At 38.0% G+C, this 22452-nt stretch overlaps 1 protein-coding gene across 4 annotated transcripts in view; it reads left to right on the top strand.

Moving 5' to 3' along the window:
- Positions 1-13381: 13381 nt before the first annotated feature.
- Positions 13382-22452, top strand: part of fgfr3 (fibroblast growth factor receptor 3) — a 46940-nt gene continuing 37869 nt past the window's right edge. For 3 of the 4 annotated variants that reach the window (XM_079843710.1, XM_079843708.1, XM_079843709.1), the window contains exons 1-2: positions 13430-13985; positions 19046-19268. In XM_079843710.1, coding sequence (XP_079699836.1) covers positions 19124-19268 — 145 coding nt within the window. In that variant the 5' untranslated portion in view covers positions 13430-13985; positions 19046-19123. Of the gene's footprint in view, positions 13986-19045; positions 19269-22452 lie in introns of all 4 variants that reach the window. The other variant, XM_079843711.1, reaches the window with a different exon arrangement.

Raw genomic sequence — 22452 nt, 5'->3', positions numbered from 1 at the left:
TAGGAAGTTATGACGTTCGCTCGGCGGCTGCTATGACACTTTTCTGCTAAATAAAACCGGAAACCGAGGGTAACGAAGATATGACGCAAGCGACAGGCGACTGCCTCAAACGCATAGCTCACACGTCCCGGTTCCTCGGTTAAAATAGCAATTTCTCACGATTTACAAATAGTTGGAAACATTTGGGATATTCTAAGTACTCAACTGAACAAAATATATAACACTGGCCTAGTGGTTTTTGGATATTTTACTGCAAAAATCCTACATAGTTCACCTTTAACTAATGTTTACAAATGAAACTTTATTGTAAAGTGTTACCAAAATACTTTTTTTTTTTTTGCGGTGCATATTGGAATAAATGCATATTTATGGAATCCCAGTTCTGCCAAATGAGAAAAAAAATCATACTTTGGTTATAATTATGAATATTTACGAAATGAAAAGTAAAATTGATGGCACAAAAATTATGAGATAAAAAGTTGAAATTGACAAAGTATTAGATAAAAAGTCATAATTATGTCATAAAAAGTCATAATATACATGCTGTCATGACATAGAAAGTCAAATGATGTCATTTCGACTTTTTATCACAATTTTGACTTTTATGTCATAGTATTATGATTTAGTAATTTTTACTTTTTATATCATTATGATTTACAAAAGCGTTATTTTTTTCTTATGTGTAGCAATATTTCAGTTTATTTCAGACCATAAAAATGTGTGTTCAGTTAACCTTAAAAAAATCATACGTACTGTATAAGTCAAACATTTATTATCAGTGAATCAGCTTGATGATATCAAGTTATACCAACAAATATAATTTTAAGGATCAGATCAGGCACCTTTTGTGACACCTGTAAACTAGACACTAAATGTCTTATTAGCAAAATACCAGAGGAAAAAAAAAAGGGTTCAGTTGTCAATAGCAGAAGTCACTTCAAAACCAAGCAGCTTCCTGTTGAGGGAACTTTTTTGCCCACACATGAAACGTGCATGTGCCCAAATGTGCAGATTCCTATTGGAAAGACTCGATTTCGCCCACAAAATTTCACCAAGCAACAGTACATGTGACCGGACCTTAATACAGGACATTTGAACGATTACAGCTGTCATTTCCAAACACTGATTGTGTACAGCCTTCTGTAGGTAGATAAACTTGATATTATTTCTGAAAAAGGCCAAAAAAGATGGACCCAAACTGAATGATGGGGCGCTGGGACAAGCTATATCATCTAAACCAGATATCTCAACCAATCAGATAAAACAAACCCTCAGCTCCTCTTTATGTGTGTGTGAGGTGAATAAAGGGACTAGAGAATGGGGTGATGGCAGCTTTGTGAGTAAAGAAACAGAGAACGGGGGAAGAGACGTGGCTCTTTGTCCACCCCCTCAGTCATTAGTATTAAGAGAAGAGTCCTCTCTCAGCCTCTTTCAGTCTGTTTCATCTAAGTCCCTCTCTCTCTCTCTCTCTCTCTCTCTCTCTCTCTCTCTCTCTCTCTCTCTCTCTCTCTCTCTCTCTCTCTCTCTCTCTCTCTCTCTCTCTCTCTCTCTCTCTCTCTCTCTCTCTCTCTTCTCTGTCTCCTTCTCTCTCGAATGCGGCAGATTGCACGTCACTTTCAAACTCCTGTTCTCTCTCGCTCTCTCTCTCTCTCTCTTTCGCCCTCCTCCCTCCTCTATCACTATTTCTTTTTGATGTTGGCCTGATCAGTGAGGTTTGAACTGAAAAATCCAACAGCTAAAAATAGAACTTGAACAAGCTGAAAATTGGCTTTAATCTGCTTGCGTTTCGTAAAAGATGTGTGTCTCTCTGTGTATGTGTGTGTCTCTCTGTGTATGTGTGTGTGTGTGTGTGAGTGTGTTTGTTAGGGTAAGTTAAGAATCCTAGTGTGTAAACATGCATAATAATCATAGATTAATTCTGACCGAGAGCAAGGTTATGAGTTTACATAAACCTCAATAATAATTCTCATGTGTCTTGTGGAGGAGCCAAGATTCCCTGTCTCTTTCATAACCATGAAAATGAATCATTCAGCATTAGCAGCATGTGGGATATGTGGTAGCAGTAAAGACCGGATTAATGGTACAAGAAGCATCAAAAGCAAGAGTATACTGTTGTATTAGTAGCCATGTACATTCAAGCAGCAGAGTATGAGAATATGTACTGGAAGTACAAGGATGAACATTTCATCCAGTACATAAATATACATTTCACATGCATACTTTCTCATGCTAAGAGAAAAGAGAGGTATAATCCAGAGATGTATACCAGCTTGTGAGGTATAATCCACCTCAAGACCCACCACACTGTTTAGAGTGATTTTTTTTATTCATTTATTCTCTTTTAGTTCAGTTTGTCATATTATTGTCATATATTGAAGTAGCCTAATGATTCATTGACATGGAACTTGCAGTTCAGTGAGTCATATGTTGGATTCAGTAGCTGCTCTGATGGATTTGGTGAGTTTATTCAGTGACGGATTTGTCAAACTGATTCAAACTGGCAACTTATACATCTGTGAGACTTTCTGAATGATTAATTAAAAGAACAGTCATAAAAAAATAATTTGTTTGTGAATCTTACTGCACAGTGCAGGTTAAGTACAAACACAGAAGTATGTAAGCATTTTTATGTTAGTATAGTTAAGTTATAAACTTGTTCAAAGAAATTTGAACATTATGTGACCCACAGTTTAAAAACTGCTGTTATAGTTTATACTGCATACTACTACACAGTAGAATGAGCTATTATAGTTTCATAAATAACTGTCTTACATAAAACAAGAGAGAACAGATGATCAAGTTGATGATATTCACCATATTTATGCTCCTCAAAGACCCTCTTTCAAGCACAGCACACTGCTAATAATATATGCAAATACGTAGATGTGCTTTTGGCATATTGAATGTTAACATGATGTTCTGAATATTTGGTGGCTTCATACAAATGTAAAGTTTCTCAGTTCACAATCTTTCTTCTAGTTTTGTGATGTGAAAACCAAATTTTGAGAAGCTTGAAGGAAAAAGACGTATTTTTTTTTCATAAAAGATCAGATAGAACAGAAATAACTTTAGAGAGCTGTGAAATATTTAAATGGATGATGTCACCGGCTTATTGGATTGGCTGTTAACTGTGACATGGCTGGCGCTTCTTCAAAGACAAACACGCATACACAAGGACATTCTGTAACTCTCTCACCCAGTGATTCAGTGCATGGTTAAAAACGGAATACTTGTCTGTACAACAACAGTCAACACTGTATGCAGTGGAGATTAGCGCTGTATTTGCATTCTGCCTCATAATTCACTGCTAGCATGATGGCCATTCATTTTAGTATTACTGCAGATCATACTAGAGACTTACTCAACATAACAGTGACTGTACTGAGCACAACTAACAACTTACAGTCAGGGCCGTGCAGAGAGTTCATCAGGGGCAGGGGCTCAAATGTAAAAAAGGGGCAATATGTAAATAAATATATATATATATATATATATATATATATATATATATATATATATATATATATATATATATATATATATATATATATATATATATATATATATATATATATATATATATATATATATATATATACACACACACACACACACACATATACACATATATATATATATACATACACACATATACATATATATATATATATATATATATATATATATATATATATATATATATATATATATATATATATATATATATATGTATATGTGTGTATGTATATATATATGTATATGTATATATATATATATATATATATATATATATAATGTATGTATATATATCCTTATGCTCATCAAGCCTGCATTTATTTAATCAAAAATACAGAAAAAACAGTATGCTAATATTGTGAAATATTATTACATTATGTTCTTTTTAACTTTTTATTAATCAAAGAATCTTGAAAAGAGTAGGCTATCACAGTTTCCATCATTGACATTAAATCCTCATATTAGAATGATTTCTGAATGATCATGTGACACTGAAGAGTGGAGTAATGATGCTGGAAATACAGCTATGATCACAGGAATAAATTATATTTTAAATTATTTTAAAATAGAAAACCATTATTTTAATATTTCGCAATATTGCTGTTTTGTATCAAATAAATGTAGGCTTGATGAACATAAGAGACTTATTTCATAATGCTGCATAATATTCAAAAATATTATAATAAAGTCCTTTCACGTAACCATTTCGCCAGTCACTTGGGTTTTGTTAACTTTGATAGTTTCATGAAATAGTAAACGGTGTATCAATATACATAAAAGTGAATTTAACACTACTTACCATTAATGCGAATTTTGCTGCTGTGGTTTTGTGCAGGGATTTGTTTGTTGTCAGTTAAAATCCATTTTGTCAGTGTCAGTGATGCAATTTATAAAATGAGCCAAACCGCAGGAAATCGTTCCACAAACGTTAGTTCGTCTGTCCATGTAATTTTCAACCGATTTATGAATAAGAACAGAAAATGACCGCTTCACATCGCCCAATGGAATTTGAACTTGCTTTGCCAGATCACGATTGGTTGGTGTATATACATGACAAAAGGGCATTGGTGAATTGTGTAATACTTTAAAATATATAGCTAATATATAGCTTTGTAATTAAATCTACACATTAGCTCTGATTATGGATATAAAAAAAAGATATTGGTTCACTTTTCTTCCCGTAAGGTCACACACTCTCTGAAAGGACCATATTTGGCTCGAGAGCCGTTTCCGAACAGAGGAAAATCAGCTGTCAATCAAAACGCACGCGACCCATAGCAACGCGTTATGACAACGCCTCAAAAGAAATTGTCCGACTTTTGAGCCGTTCGTTACTATTGTATACATTGTCATGTTATAATAATCACATTTATTTAGTTATATTGACCACGATATTATCATTGATATTTGTCTGAGAGGGGCACTTTTGATTCATTTTGAAAAAGGGCAGGGGCTCGAGCACCCAAAGCCCCCCCCCCCTGCACGTGCCTGCTTACAGTATGTTTAGTACTTATTTCGGACACTTAATTGCAGGTTATTTGCAGTTAAATGAAAATGCATGTTTAGATTCATATTAAATGCAATTAGCTGAACTTTAGTGTTTTTGACCCAATTAAGAAGGACTTAAATACATCTTTAAGTGTTGTTTCATAATTACTTTGGTTAACATATGATTAAAGTGTACTAAAATGTAATTTTTATTGAAACTTGTGTCATGTATTGGAATTAATTACACATTTGTAATGATGAAGTAGTAAAATACATAACTTTTTAACGTAATATCAAATAACACTGTGAAAATTATTATAAAAATATAAGTAGGGCCTATTTTGTGCTTTAGTGTTAGTCTACATATCAAAATATGTGTACTTCTTTTGAAGCAAAACATTATGATTTAAAAAGTCTTTTTTTGGAGCTTGATAGCCCTGAACTGTCATAGTATGACAAGAGCTGTTAATAAGTAAGACATTTGCACCAAGTTATTTAATAACAAACAACTCTGTCTCAGTTATTTAGAGCCGCAAATTCAACTTTTAATGGTTTTAATCTCTTTCTTTTTGTGTCTGTCTGTTGTGGCAGGTTTTTGTCAGGCTCTTTTAAGGCCGAGTACTGTGTGTACAGTTGGGTCTATAGAGACCGGCCAGTAATCCTGCTCTCTCTTAAGGCTCAGTCTGAATCTCAATAGGAATGTAGGGGGCAGATTTACTCCTAAATCCGTTGGTAAACATCGCACCGACGCTGCTCTCTGAGTACCAACAGGTCTCCTATAATTGTTCTCTGTGTGTATTTGTGTGTGTCTATGTGAGTGCGTATACATTGGAGGGTGTTTCTTTGTTTGTTCTGGTGACTCAGAGTTCTTGGCCCACTTGCTTATTGAGTTAGATGCTAGGCTAAGCTAATCTCTGCGAAGGGAAACCGAGCACATGGAGAAATTCGGATTTGTTCTGCTTTTTCTTGCTGTTGTAGTGGAATTACAGTAGGCTATGTGACCCTTACGGCAACGTTCTGTGGTAGTGCCACGGTAAAGTCACGGTATCCATGTTACATGTGCAACAAAAAAACATGGTAATACCATAGTACTTTTTTGTTAGTGAATGCTAAGCTAGCAGGACAGCACATGGATTGCGTACTGGTACACTAGCACACTTAAGAAAGTATAAGGGCAGGTCAAATCATTAAACGGCTTGACGTTGCATCATGCATTGAAAAAGATGTGGCATTTGTGTGCGAAAGACAAGCAAGCTGATAAATGGGCTCTAATGGCTTCTCAGATGTTGAGCTAGATGTTGTTCCACATCAGTGGTGCTGACGTCCGATGCTTCAGAGACATGCATTAAACTCTTATCAGCGGAGAATGTGGCGTTAATTCAGGGTGTCTGAGCGGGAGATTACGAGGAGATGGAGCGGGGCTATAGGGTGAGCGGGAGGACGGGAGGGGAGCAGAGGGCCGAAATTCCAGGGATGCCTACTGGATCAGGGATGAGGGCTGCTGTGTTTGGATATGGATCAGCAGCAGTTGCACAGGCCTGGGACCAGTGTCCATCTGCTCTGCTCTTTAGATGAACAAATCCAGCTACAGCCTTTAATAACGGTGCATCATCGGGCTTATGAATCCAGTGGAAACTGAATATTATTAAATCATTTGACGAGTAGTGTTGATGGGCCGGATTTCAGCGCAAGTGAAGGTGACATCATTGTGATCTCCTCCCTGTGTGCAGACTGCTTTTCTTGTCACTGACAGATTTATAGGGCATCCTTGCACAAATATGCATCCTCAGAAAGACACTTGAATACATACATACAAATTGAGGGGTGAGATGAGAGTGGGCACTTTCAGAAGGATAATGGGAAACAGAGAGGGAGATGGGGGGAAAAGATGCTGATGGGAGAGATAAACGGGGACTCTCAGGTATATGTCAGACACCATGACAAGTGGTCGACTTCTGAAATGAGAAGGTAAAGTCCCCTATTTGCCTTTGGTTTTTTTAGTCTAATGTAAATTCATTCTCTTTGAAGTCGACATGGTTTCTGGGTTGAAAGGCTTGTAGAGGAACATTTACCTTACACTGTAAACAAAAAACAATCATATGCTATTTTTTTAATTGTTCAAAAAGTTAACATTTATAATGTTACAAAAGATTTATATTTCACATAAATACTGTTCTTTTGAACTTTTTATTTGTCAAAGAATCCTGAAAAAATTATCACAGTTTCCACTAAAATATCAAGCAGCACAATGGTTTTCAACATTGATAATAATAAAAAAAAAATTATTGAGCAGCAAATCAGCATATTAGAATGATTATTAGATATTAGAGGGACCATGTGACTAATGAAACTGATTACATTTTCAAATATATTCAGAAAACATTTTAAATTGTCATAATATTTCATAATATTACTGTTTTTACTGTATTTTTTTTATCAAATAAGATCATGAGGGACTTCTTTCGTTAAATATTACAAAGACCGTACCAATCCCAAATATTTGAACAGCAGTTTATATGTTTTTGAACACATTTTTACATTATTTTAAAAAAATCACCACAAAAATAAAGTATTTTTAAAATATTTGTGTATGACATATTAGCTTTTATTTATTTCTAATAACTGTTGTTAATGTTAATAATAGTATTTTGTATTATTTGGTTTGACACTGTCCCTTGTCTCCTTGGGGAAAAAAAGACCCTGCCAGAAACTCATTTCTTTATGCTCAAACTCTTTCACATCGCATTGATGCAGTATCTAATTGATTATTCATTACAACACTGTCAAGTAACAGCATAGGGGCTGTATGCAGACATAGAACTAGTGACACAGATATGCCAGTTTCTTCTCTGTACCGGGCAGAAATGCACAAACTCTGAAGTCCAAAGACAATACCTTTACTCGGGCTCATTTTCTATGCAAGCATTACACACGGATCTGGGTGTGTATATGCGTGTGTTTGAATTTGTGCATCTGTGAGTGTGTGTGCGTGCAGTTCACATAGTCTAGAGAGTAAGGATATAACTTGCTGAGGGATACACCTTGCAAACGGTAACTGAATGTACAGTGGGAAGGTTGGCACAATGTTCCTTAGTATATTCTGCATGGACTGGTGTGGACTTAAAGGAACACACCACTTTTTTTGATAATAGGCTCATTTTCCGACTCCCCTAGAGTTAAACAGTTGAGTTTTACCGTTTTTGAATCCATTCAGCCGATCTCTGGGTCTGGCGGTACCACTTTTAGCATAGCTTAGCATAGATCATTGAATCTGATTAGACCGTTAGCATCTCGCTCAAAAAAATGACCAAAGAGTTTCCATATTTTTCCTATTTAAAACTTGACTCTTCTGTAGTTACATAGTGTACTAAGACTGATGGAAAATGAAAAGTTGTGATTTTCTAGGCCGATATAGATAGGAACTATACTCTCATTCCTGCGTAATAATCAAGAGCTTTGAGCCGTCCCATGAGTGCAGCGGTGCAATGATATTAAACAGCGCCTGAAAATAGTCTAACTTCCGTCAACATAACCAACATGACAACCTGCTTACACAGAGAGTGCTGGGGACTATTTTAACTACAGAAGAGTCAAGTTTTAAATAGGAAAAATATGGAAACTCTTTGGTCATTTTGAGCGAGATGCTAACGGTCTAATCAGATTCAATGATCTATGCTAAGCTATGCTAAAAGTGCTACCGCCAGACCCAGAGATCGGCTGAATGGATTCGAAAACGGTCAAACTTAACTGTTTAACTCTAGGGGAGACAGAAAATTAGCCTATTTTCAAAAATAGTGGCGTGTTCCTTTAACAATTAGGATGTAAAATGAAATCATCTTCACTGCTGCTGTCCTATCTAACATGGATCGTTTTATATTAAAGATTTTATATTAAAGAAGTTAACTAACCAGTTTGGATACACACACACACACACACACACACACACACACACACACACACACACACACACACACACACACACACACACACACACACACACACACACACACACACACACACACACACACACACACACACACACACACACAATCAGTAAATTACTTGCAGTCAATATGGAAAGAAACAAAAGAAAACAAACATATGTTATCAGCTCTTTAGGTTATCAGTAAAAGAATGCACACTGATAAGGGCCGAACTAGTGAAAAGATCTTACAAATACTCTCTCTCACACACATAAACTCTACAGACTGTCTTGCCTCTCCTCTCTTCATGTTTCACACAGATTAAAAGCCCATGTGGTGTACCAATGCTTTAAATCTCATGCTCAACCTGGGCTGTTTTTATGGATTTAGCCACATCTGTAATCAATGAGGGAGTTATTGATTTGTGATTATCTCCTACCGCTCACAAAACCACAACACTCTGATGTTGTGGAACATGGCCAGTAGGTGCTCACAAAAGACCTTATGGATTAGAGCCATCATGAAAAGTGTTTTTATGGGATAAATGCAGCCCAGTTTAATATTCAACTTCTTGTGAAGAGAGGCCCCTGTCCTCACCTCCGCTCCATTGTGTGTTGTAGCCAGAGGCTGGGGTTAGACTGAGGGGTGAAGCTGGGGAGAGAGTTCAGGGGTTCACTTGGCTCTTGTGGTGGGAGGTCACCGATTCGTTCTGTTCTTCGGGTCTCAGAATGTCTGACGCTGCATTCTGTAAGGCCTTGGGCTGTTTATTCCCCCATACTATAGACATATGTTATGTACATGGTTAAAAAGTGTGTGTGTCAGGATCCTTTAATGACATTTACATTTACATTTACATTTAGTCATTTAGCAGACGCTTTTATCCAAAGCGACTTACAAATGAGAGCAATAGAAGCAACTAGAACGGTCAAGGGCTACAGTATGCAAGTGCTGTAACAAGTCTCAGTTAATCTAACACAGAACACACAACTTTTTTTTTTTTTTTTTTTTTTTAAATAAATTAGACAGACAGAAAATGAATCGAATGGAATGTTAAGTGCTATTCTTGATTGGTTAGGTGCTGCTGGAAAAGACGTGTCTTTAGCCGTTTTTTGAAAATGGCTACAGACTCGGCGGCTCGAATTGAGATAGGCAGGTCATTCCACCAGGTGGGGGCAGTCCAGGAAAACCTAATGAATAGGAAGTTCAACAAAACATCATTTATTGGAAATATTTTTTTTTCTTCTGACAATGTAAATGTCTTTACTGTTGCTTTCGATTAATTTAAAGCATATAGGTAACAGCGTAGATACTGTATGCAGACTAGTGACACAGATATGCCTCTCTGTATCGGGAAGAAATGCACAAACTCTGAAGTCCAAAGACAATATCTTTACTCAGGCACATTTTTAGGCACATGTCTTGTATATATATATATATATATATATAAGGTTGTTCCAGGATCAACAAAATATCTTGATTCAGGCAAATGTCTTACTTGTCAAAATGAAGGAGTGAAGACTGGCCTGTGTAGTCCAATCAAACAGACAAACTGCTGTAGCTCACATTGCTCAAGAAGTTAATGCTGGTTCTGATAGAAAGGTGTCAGAATACACAGTGCATCGCAGTTTGTTGCGTATGGGGCTGCATAGCCGCAGACCAGTCAGGGTGCCCATGCTGACCCCTGCCCACCGCCGAAACCGCCAACAGTGGGCACGTGAGCATCAGAACAGGACCACGTAGCAATAGAAGAAGGTGGCCTGGTCTGATGAATCACGTTTTCTTTTACATCATGTGGATGGCCGGGTGCGTGTGCGTCGCTTACCTGGGGAACACATGGCACCAGGATACACTATGGGAAGAAGGCAAGCCGGTGGAGGCAGTGTGATGCTTTGGGCAATGTTCTGCTGGGAAACCCCTGCCACAAAGCAAACTGGTTCAGGAATGGTTTGAGGAGCAAAACATTGAGTTTGAGGTGTTGACATGGCCTCCATATTCTACTGATCTCAATTCAATAGAGCATCTGTGGGATGTGCTGAACAAACAAGTCTGATCCATGGAGGCTCACCTCGCAACTTAAAGGACTTAGAGGATCTGCTGCTAACATCTTGGAGCCAGATACCACAGCACACCTTCAGGGGTCTAGTGGAGTCCATGCCTCAACAGGTCAGGGCTGTTTTGGCAGCAAAATGGGGTCCAACACAATATTAGGAAGGTGGTCATAATGTTATGCCTGATCCTATATATATACATATATATATATCCTATACTTATATACATAAGACATCAAGCAAATCTATTTAGGACATTGGTTGCCCTGGATCATGGTCCGTTAAAAAGTTTACATTACACTAAAGTTTACACTACACTAAATACAGGGCTTTAAACGGTATCCAAAAAGTTTTTTTGTGATCAAGTCATTGAAACCACATCAATAAGACATTGAAAATACATTATAGTCATTGACCACATTTTGTCTCTCTCTTTCCACCTTTACGATTGTAGCAGTCATTTTTACCACATGCTGCCAACAAGCCACTAAAATTCTCATAAACACCCTTGCTGGGGTCAGAAGTCATCCCTTAAGAGCGCTGCATCCAACTTGTCAATCAATAAAATCAATCTTCTTTCTCAAGGCCCTAATAGATATAATGATAGTGACAATGCATTAGTATTCACAGAGGATACCTACTATTTTGATAAAGGCTGACAGGGGTTATTATTGAATGGGTGATGTTTATGTGTCTTTTTACTGAATGTCTTTAACCCTGGTGTCAGAGAACAGTGTTGATGTGACTGAGGATCCTCATGTTTGCATGCTGATTTTACCACTTGCAGGCTAACAGCCCTCCTCTTAAAGCAAACACAGATGGACAGCTACTATAAGAACTCTCTGTCTCTGCTTCCCTCACACATACACAGACTCCTCTGGTAATTAAGAAGAGGTTTCTTCTCTTTATGGTCTCATAAAGTTCTCTCTGCAAACATGTTTGTAGCTTTAAAAGTAATTGAGTCTTTGTTTTGGTGCTTATTCTACAGAATTACGGCTCTCGTCGACACTTGGCGCTCGGCTAATCAGCCTTCATGAGACTCATGACAGCTTTATGAGACGTAAAATCAACACGCACGCTGACAGAAACACACAAACTCACATTCACACACACCTGTACCGATCACACAATCTGCAATTACACACACTTGCACTTCTGGTTTCTGTTGACAAAATGACAGCAGAATGAGATGTCTGCAGGTTAAAGAAACAAAACAAGAAAAGTTTGGTGGTATAACATTTAGCAAAAAAGAAGGGGAAAAAGATATCATGGTCCTATAGAAATGTTCAGCATTGTGCTTTTATTAGCAGCTTGTGATTTGTCAGTGAATCAGTGAGTGTCAGTCACATGAGATGACAGACAACCAGAAAATGTTTTGCTGGTGAGGTTTTTTTTATTTATTTTACTGACCTTGAATATTGACTTGCTTTCTTTATTGCATAATATGAGCTGGGAGGTAATGATCTGTGTTTGCTTTTAGAAATGACACAGAAGTTGCAATTATCTTTTCTTTCATGCTGTGAGTATATCCGAGTGAACCGGCTTCTCGAACAAGAAAACGATGGGAGTCATGGGACTTGATTATGTACATTTGGAACTAATTGGATCATTGAATAGTTGTGGTTTGCTATTGCTGTGATCTCATGTGAGTGGCAGGTTGTCCCGACTCCACCCTCACGCCAGTAAACACGTCGTCAGAGAAGTGAAAGGATGTCAACAAGAGGGAGGGGAAGTTATTTTGAGATATAATATATAGTTATTTTAAAAATAATGATGTGGACGGATCCAAAATGTAATAATCAATACTGCAATATTCAAAACACCTTTTTTTTAATCAATTTTCATTTCATGGTGACTTAAAACATGATCAGTGTGCACATTATAGGCTAATGACTGTCAGAGTGATTTTCAAGGATCAGTCTGTAATTTTCAGGGTGTGATCAGCTGACTTTGTCTTTCGCAATACAAATAGCCTAGTTTTTTGTCACTAATGCAGCTAACTGCAATAATAGTTTGTGTAAATATATAATAACTTGATAAATAATAATTTTAGCTCTACTTTTGTCTATGTATTTTATTTTGCCTGATAAGAGTTTGAGCTGCAGTTGCTATGGTTACCTCCAAACAACTGCAGAGTCTTCCCTGTCTGACTGACTTGTTCTTCTAACTTTAGTGCTTATTGAAACGTTGTCATACCCCTCAAACCCCGCTATAATTCGCACGCTGAAAACAGTATGAACAGCAAAAGCTTTGCTATTTTTAATTGTTTTTCTGCTGACTCTGTCCATGGTCCATAGCGCGGTTTGGGTTCGCTGAGCGCAGCTAATTTGACAGTGAGTAAGTTGATTGAATATTCGGGTTTGGTGTGGGAGGCGCCTGCGGCTCTCTCTCTTTCTCTATCTCGCTCTCTCTGCCCCTGAACTCGCGAGGGGGGCGGCAGGCGGCGAGCACCGCACTCACAGCAGGGACGCGGTTTGAAATCCGATCCTGGTTAATTTTTTTCCCTCTCTCCAGAGCCCGGTGCTCAAACTGTTAGTGGGAGTCTGTGAGCCAAGCTTTCACACAGCGCCAAACGCCCCGCACTTCACAACTGACCCAGCGGCGCAGCGGAGCAGTTGTGCCCGGACAGCGCAGCGGAGAAGAGCGGAGCTTCTTCCGTAGGACCCCGATACTCTCTTACGACCAAATAGCCTGCTACACTGGCGCTCTTTTAGATGATACAGCCTAGTGTGGTTTTGATACACTTTTGAAGGGTTTAAGGACTGGACAGAGTCGGACAGCTCAAGGCTGTGTGGTGAATACAGCTTCTTCTCAAACGCTCCACTGACTAACTTCACGTCTTTTCAGATTTAATTTACGCCTGGATTTGAAAACTTCAGTGTATTTGGATGATTTGCCCCCGGTGATTCACGAAACATCTGGAGGGACCTCGTAGACCAATCTTTCTCAAAAAGCCTATCAACATATTTTATTGTGATCTCGAAAAGGATTACGGTCACAAACGAATTTGGTGAGAAGTTTATTATTATTTATTGTTATTATTATTTTGTCTTTTACAATTTCAGAAATATTATGGAATTTGTGGTATTGAATTATGAATATAGAAACATGGATTATGACATTAAATTATGAAAATATACAATTATAAAATAAATAGGCTAAGTTACTCGTGCACTCATGCTGCATCATTTACATGGACACAAAACAGCATAAGAGCCGTCTCTGATATTGGCTACTATAGGAGATGAGGTGGGTCAAATCTGCACATTTTACTAGTTTTTATGTGGCATTGCGTTTTGACAGAATCTGAAGCAGACAGAGCTGCTCAGACCAGCCTTAATTTAGCTATATAAAGACGCTTTTGCAGTGATAGGAAATAGTCTTTATTCCTCATATTTCTAGTCGTTTCCTTGTTCCAGTCACAAAACGTGTTTTTCAATTAGACCATTGATTCAATCAAAGCCTTCCGAATGGAAACAAAGTTTTAGTGTAGAAGTGAGCTGCGGTGACATGTGGTGTGTGCCCGTATCGCTTACAGTCGGACAGGTGTTGCGCGGTGTGTGTGTGTGTGTGTGTACGTGTGTGAGAGAGAAAGAGAGAGTAGCCTACCGCGTGCTCGAAAGCTGCTCTACCAGTCGTGAGGAGAAGCCGCACCTGTGCTGAAATACAGTACATTTCAATAAGGCTCAATTAAAAGTGTTTGCAGTGTATACTTTAGCCTGTTGTGTGGACAGTCGATTTGAGCTGTGAAATTGACTACTCGTTTCCTGAAATGCGAATCAGAAACTAGCCTATAATTGGTCAGCAGCCGGTCTTTGTCATGTAGTCTAGGTGTAGGTGTTTTAATGGTGCCGAAACCCACCGTGGGATGTGAGGTGACGGAAAACACAGTCAAGGGCGCTTAGCTGATCTTCCTGGTGAGCGCTGGAGCGCTTGAACAAACTGTTTATAGCTATTCCCGTTTAGACAGCTTATATAGAGCTATTCACAGTATGTTTACCTGCTGTAAACTCCACTGGTTAACAATCCCTCAGTTGACGTGTCTTTCTGATGAGAGACTAAGCCCTTTATAACTTAGCGTATGACGCATTTTAAAACCAAAATTACATCAATTTCTTCTGCGGCCACCTCAGCAGGGCTTCATTTGTAGCTCACACTGAAGCGAACCTCACCAGTTTTTCATCCGCCGTACCCACGGGCCATCTGAAACCAATTGTAGCTATCGGAGTGAATTAGAGTCTCTGGAGGTGTTAACGCGGGCTACTGGGGGCAATTAGCCACCTCATGTACCAGAGTCATTCAAACCCGACTGGAGTCCATGGTGAGAACTGAACTAGGATGTAAACGGTTAGGTTTTCCCCTAATCTTGGTTATTTCATTATTTTAGCAGATCTTTGCTATAGGGCTCTTTGGACTTTATGGAAGATGACACAGTTTCTTGCTGTCTGTTTTAGCTGGTCAGATATCCTGATGAAAACATTTTAAACTACTAAAATTGAAAGCCTTGCATTTTTAAGTGGTGTTACACAGCCATTGTACTACTGTAACTTGATTTACTGATAAAGAAAATCAATTGCATCTCTGAGTAGAAAGGTCTTGAAAACTTAAAAGCTTCGTCTGCAGTGTGTGCAGCAATCATCATCTCCCACTTTTAGAAATTTCTACACCATTTTTTGGGGGGAGATAATCATTACTTTTCCCGTCATGTGTCCCCTGATCTTTTCAAACCAGCTCTGGTGGAACTAGTAAAGGTCTCTCAAAGACATTCACACAACTCAAATGTGAGAGGTCGTGTCAGCAGGGAAAAAAAGAGGCTCTTTTCAATTTGGAGTCCTCTACTAATTGTGACCTTCAGCGGATCGGTGCCGGCTCAAAATCAATACGCCACTCTGTGGACTGTCAAAAAGTTTGAGAGTTGAAGTCTTGTCATCAAACTTTCTCTCTTTCTCTAAAGTTCTTTATTTTATTTTTTTTAAATAATATATAAAGCAAGAAATGTGCACAAGATCATTTTGCATACAATGCACAATGCAGTCCAAGGGCTAAAAACAGCATGAATGAAAACGAGCAAACAATAAACAATGGACAATGTTACTGCGCTCTCTCGCTCTTTCATCCTCCTGTTTTTAATTACCCTTATGTTTTTCTTTTTCTGTGAATGGTTTTGTGGACAGTGTCATGCCAGACGCTGCATGTAAGCATATAAAATGAGTTTAATGCTAGAAAGCACAGAAAAGTCACTGACCAAAAGTTTAAGGAAACCCATAATTTTAGAGGGACAAACATCTGTGAATTGCTTCTCTGTGATGTGTGTATTTGATGTGTTCCTATGGGGATGTTTAAAAGAATGGGTTGGTGAGTTTAATTCTCACCTTTATGCAGTTGTCTACACTGAAGCAATGCACAATCCCACACGCACACTGACAGAGCTCTCAGAGAGCCGCAGGAGGGCAAGTGAAGTCCTCGGAAGAGGATTACAGCCAAACTCTAATAGAGAAACCTCAGACTTCAGCTTTTCATTTGCTCTCTCTCTCTCTCTCTTACTTTATCTCTCTTTTACTCTGTCTCCCTCCTAATCCCTATTTTCATTGGCAGATTTAAGATGGGCTGGCCGTTGACATGGATGCACAATTACTGGAGATTACTGGCATTTTTTGAGTCCCAGATTTGTTGCAAGGTGTGACTAGCGTGTGATAGGATTCCGTTAAAACCCTCTTTCACCCAAAACTATCAGACATTACACACATAAATGCCCAGGATATGACAGCATATATCCTCGCATGGCCTTGGTCAGGTCTGTAGTTGTTCAATTGTCATGGAAAGAGCGTTGTATTTTTTATACTTTAATATGCATTCACAGTTGAGTGAAGAGTCTAAAAGTAAGAGACCAAGAAAGACAGAAAAGGAGATACAGACAGACAGTAAAAACATAGTAGCTAATGTTGATTTATTGACTCAACTGATAATCATAATATTTCAATGGAGTCCAAATCAAATTCTTCAGTAATCCCATAGATAAACACTGACTCTTCTGAGAGAGTTTTACACACCACACGGCAGCACACTCCTGCATATCAGTCATGTCACACAATCCCAGCTGTTTATATAGTTTAATCTGCAAATTAATATATATTTTAAAATAAATTAATACTTTTTGTTACAAAAACATTCTGTTTCAAGCAAATATTGTTTTTAACTTGATAATAAGGAGAAATTTATTTCAGAAAATCAGCATATTAGAATGATTTCTGGAGTAATGATGCTGAAAATTCAGCTTTCCACCACAGAAATACATTACATTTTAAAATATATTACAATAGAAAACTGTTATTTTAAATTGTAATAATATTTTACAATATTACCGTTTGTACTTTTATTTTTAATCTACTAAATGCAGCCTGGTGAGCATAAAAAAACTTTTTTTGTTTTTAAAATTAAAAAGACTTACTGACCCCAAACTTTTGAATGCTAATGTATATTGTGTTAAAATGACTTAAACGCATAGCAAAGATACAAGCAAGCACAGTTCAATGCTCAAACTACACCATGCTGGTTTAAGTAACATATAATGTACAATCATTATCGCAAAATAAACTTTGACAGGGTGATCAGGATAGTCTTATATCACCCCAAAGAGGTTTATTTTGTGATAATGACTGGCTGACTGTACATTACCCTTGTTGTTACATAGCTTCTTGCCAAATAAATAAATAAATAGACATGAAATATTAAATCTAAGTTAAAATTATAGCATTATGTTGAAAAAAGAAACAGTTTGTCTAGAAGAACTCAAAAATGAGTTGCCTGTGGTCAAAATGGCCACTTATACAGTATAGCGGTCCTTATACAAAAATATATGACCGCAGATTGCTTTGATTGACCAATCAGAATCAAGTATTCCAAAAAGATGCATGGTGCATAATAATATAACAGCATTTCTAAGAATATCAAAGTTTATTAAGGCCTCTCCCCCATTTAAAGCTGTGTTACTGTAAGATAGTATGGCTCCAGAAACATGCTCTGAAAACACACCTACGATACACACTCCAGAAATACGCTCCACAAATAAACCCTTCTCTCCTACAACAGCCAGCGCTGATACACTATCAGCCCACAGCGGAGTGCACACTCCTGCTCCGCCGGCCAGAGAAAACACTGAGTTACTCAACACACCGACCCGGCTTGTCTCTCTCTCTCTCTCTCTCTCTCTCTCTCTCTCTCTCTCTCTCTCTCTCTCTTCAGTATGTGTCGACCAAGAATTGAGCATTTGCTCATCAAGGGAAAGAAAAACAGCGCCACACTAGCCTCAGGAGATTTTGTGCGTCCGTTTGAGAAGAATGCCACCGTTTAAAGTTAACACAAACATTTTGTGTGTCTAAACCAAGGCTGTTCTGGAATAACAGGAGTTCAAGTTTAAAGCAACACAGAGTTTTCTCATATTCTCAACGTCTTTGAGCGAAAATCTCTCAGCGGGGAACCAGACCGTACAGCCTATGGTATATATATATAAATGTGTGTATTTAAAGCACTTTACATTCCTTTTATTTTGACTAATGTAAACTCTCTATGTGGCAAGACACAGACACACACACACACACACACACACACACACACACACAAGTCACAGAGTGTGAGGGGAGCATATGTTTTCTTTAGAGAGATAAGTGTGTTTGTGTTAGCTTAGTGAAAGACGTGTTTCAGAGTAGCCCGACCAGAGAGAAGGAGAAAAAAAGGGAGAGTAAGAACGCAAAAGAGAGTTTACAACAAATCCCAGTCTCGTCTAAACTAGCACAGGACACATAATATGAAATCACTCCATTTCATGCTCTCGTGGCAGTGGTGTGTGGTCGTCGCACTTTATTTTTCAATGTACAGTATATGCAGAGAGCCTGCTGTAGACATTTGCACGTCAGCATGGCATTTCAATGAAGTGATTTAAAAAATGTGTCCCTTGTCAAAATAACAAGAAACAGACAGTTTTTATTCGTCACCTCCTAAAAATATAATAAAGTTTTCGTTCTGTGTTCTTTCTCTATTAGGCCTCTTATGATTGTTGAATATGCATTTCAGGTTGGGGACAGGCAGCGTTTCTGACAGGAGTGTGTTTGTGGCTGCGCCACATTGACAGCATGTGTGGAAAGGTGGAGGATGTCTGAATCTGGTCTCCGTGGTGTGGACACTCGTCCCCGCGTCGCTCCGCCCGGGATGGTCCTGCTCTGTCTCCTCCTGTACCTCGTGTCCCTCATCTTCCCCTTGACGTACAGCGCCCACCTGCTGTCCCCAGAGCCCACAGGTCAGACATTACACTTCACCTTCTCTGTCTTACTGTCTGCAGGGTTCACACAATCACAAAAACCTGGAAAAATGTACATAGTGTTTTTTAATTCCTGGAAAAGTTACACTGTTGTTTAAAAGTTTTGGGTTTGTAAGATTTTTTTAAAATCTCTTATGCTCACCAAGGCTGCATTTATTTGGTCAAAAAAATACAGCAAAAACAGAAATATTGTTAAATATTTATGCAATTTAGAATAACCAATTTTTTTCAAATTGATTTTAAATTGTAATTTGCTCCTGGGATGCAAAGCTGATTTTTTTAGCATCATTACTGCAGTCTTTAGTGTCACATGATCCTTCAAAAATTATTCTAATATGCTGTTTGGTGCTTAAGATTTTTTTTTGTTTTGTTATTACCAATGTTTAAAACAGTTGTGCTGCTTAATATTTTTGTAGAAACTGTGATCATTTCCCCCCAGATTCTTTGATGAATAGAAAGTTTAAAAGAACAGCTTTTATATTTAAAAAAAGAAAGAAAAATAAATATTTTATAACTGTTATATCTTTACTGTCACTTTTGATCAATTTAATGTGGTCTTGTTGATTAAAAGTATTAATTTCTTTCAAAACAAATTTGACTTACCCCAAACTTTTGGGGGTTTCACTAAGAAATTCTTGGTTTAGATTTCTCTAATAACTATTGATTTGTCAGTGTATTATTCCTGTAAACAGATTCTGTTCAGTGAATCTGTCAAACCCCAAATTGGTCTGAATGATTCATTAGTGAATCATCTAAATCAGAATCATTTTTAAAAACATTCAAAGTTGGCTGGAAACGACTGGAAAGGTCATGGACATTTCTATAGTGCTCTAAAATATTTCAAAATATACAGTAGGCCTTTAATAATAAAACCTGCTTGCAAGCCACCGTGATGTTTGATTGATAAATGAATGTGTCGTTCCTCTTTTATGAATCAGACACTGGTCTGAATGATTAATTTTAGTTCATCTGAATATTTGCACCTCCTCCTTTTGAAACCCCGAAAACCTTCTATAAATACTTAAAATACCTTAAAAACGGCTTCAGAACCAGAATGCTATTTGTTACTATTTATCACATGCCGATAATGAAAGGGTTGTCAGTGATTCTGTGTTTTTAAGGAGCTCAGGTTACAGCCTCTTCAATTGGGCAGTGTGTATAGGGCTGAGTTTGTACAGTGGCACAAAGTGGGTATTGTTGCAATGAACACTTGTGTAGTTGATATTATGTAAACACACTTTGTCCTTGCCATTGATTTATTATCCCACAGTTGACGGATGAGGCCCTGCAGAGTGGATTACATGACAGCTAAGTGTGTGCGGACTGAATAAAAGCTCATCACTCCAGGCAGATAGTGTCTGAATTTTCTGCATATGTGTTCAGGTATGAGAGCCCAGGGTGCTGAGAGAGGTGTTGATCATTATCAGTTGTTTGTTAAAGGCAGGTTTCTTGGCTGAGTTCACCCGAGTGGCTGTTGTGTTTGGATTCTAAATGGCTCAAGCTCTACTAAATATGTTACAGTCACTTAGAAAACAGAAAGGAGCTTGATGCTTTCTTGGCCCATTTGTCGGCTTTTGGGAGAGATCGTCTGATTGCTGGTGGATCTGATTTCTCATACTGATAGCAGGTAAATATAAGGAGACGGCGAGAGAATTACAGTTAATGTTCACACATGGTCCAAAGGAGAGAATGCAGAAAGTCTTCAGTGAAACCACAGAATAAACAAAGAGGGATTGTTATGAGACAAGAACCTGCAAACACTTCACCACCCAGCTCCTTTTCACTCTTAATCCTAACCACCAAATCCCCTGTTTTTCTCTCTCTTTCTTTCTATTCCACTATTTATCCCATTCTGTCTTTTTAGGTCTGTGTATCCAGTGGCAGAAGTTTAAATTGATCATTTCAGACAGACAGATTAAAGCTATAAGCCACTAGAGGCAGTGCATTTTTATCAGGAGTAAGAAAGTGGACATTTATGGACATTTTTAGACCCTTTGCATATGCGTGTGGATGTTTTCTGTTGTGTGTTATTAGTTGGGGTTTGTTCACCTCATTAATGATCTTTGAAACTCCTAATGAGAAGAGAAACACGTCCTCAGAATGCCGTCTATAACCACCTGTCACACACACAGAGAGAATTCCTTATACCAGTACCTGCGCAGTAATGCACACACCCCAACACACAGACAGAGACAGAGGCGTGTGAAGCACGTACACACTTGCTGGCCTGTCATCCTGTAGGATGGGTGTCTTCAATGTAATTATCAGTTCCCCTGAAGGACATTACTTAGATACTTACTTAAAAGTCATAAGTGGTAAAACAAACGGCTCAGTGTGTGTGTGCGTGTGTGCGCATCAGAGAGTAGCATAAGTTGCACAACATTGATATTAATGAAAAATGTTTCTTGAGCAACAAATCAGCATATGAGAATGATTTCTGCAGGATCATGTGACACTGAAGACTGAAGTGGCTGCTGAAAATTCAACTTTGCCATCACAGGAATAAATTAAATTTTAAAATATATTAAAATAGAAAACAGTTATTTTAAATTGTGATAATATTTCACAATATGGCTGTTTTTGATCAAATAAACATGGATAAGAGCATAAGAGACTTTTTACTAAAACATTCACAAATCGTACAAACGCCAAACTTTTGGACAGTAGTGTACTAAATGTTCTAAAAGGCTTTACTGTAAGGGTTAGAGTTAGCCTATATTAATTATAATTAGGTTTATATAAAAACAATAGAGGTCTATGGTATGTGGTCACTTAGCCAAGTCAACGTGTGTGTGTGTGTGTGTGTGTGTGTGCGTGTGTGTGCGTGTGTGTGTGTGTGTGTGTGTGTGTGTGTGTGTGTGTTGCTGATTTCCCTCAGCTCTCCTATACCACTTTTGGCAGTCATGAACAGATGGCAGAAGTTATGTGCTGTAAGAAGTCCAACAAACACACACACAGAGACATGTACACTTCTCCTTTACCACCCATGGAATGAACCTCTGCCTTGGCAATATTCCTGGTCCAACACATACCCTCTCTCACACACACACATCCACAACAAACCATGCGTCACAAAAACAGCGGCCCATCTATCAATCACCTCTGGATTATGGTTTGATTTAAGTTTTAGGTTAGCATCTTTTACTGTATATTAGAGTCCTCA

The sequence above is a fragment of the Gobio gobio genome (genome assembly GCF_949357685.1).
Source record: "Gobio gobio genome assembly, chromosome: 18".
In the NCBI taxonomy this organism is placed as follows: domain Eukaryota; kingdom Metazoa; phylum Chordata; class Actinopteri; order Cypriniformes; family Gobionidae; genus Gobio; species Gobio gobio.
The sequence above is the reverse complement of the archived record's forward strand: the minus strand, read 5'-3'. Positions and strand labels throughout refer to the sequence as shown.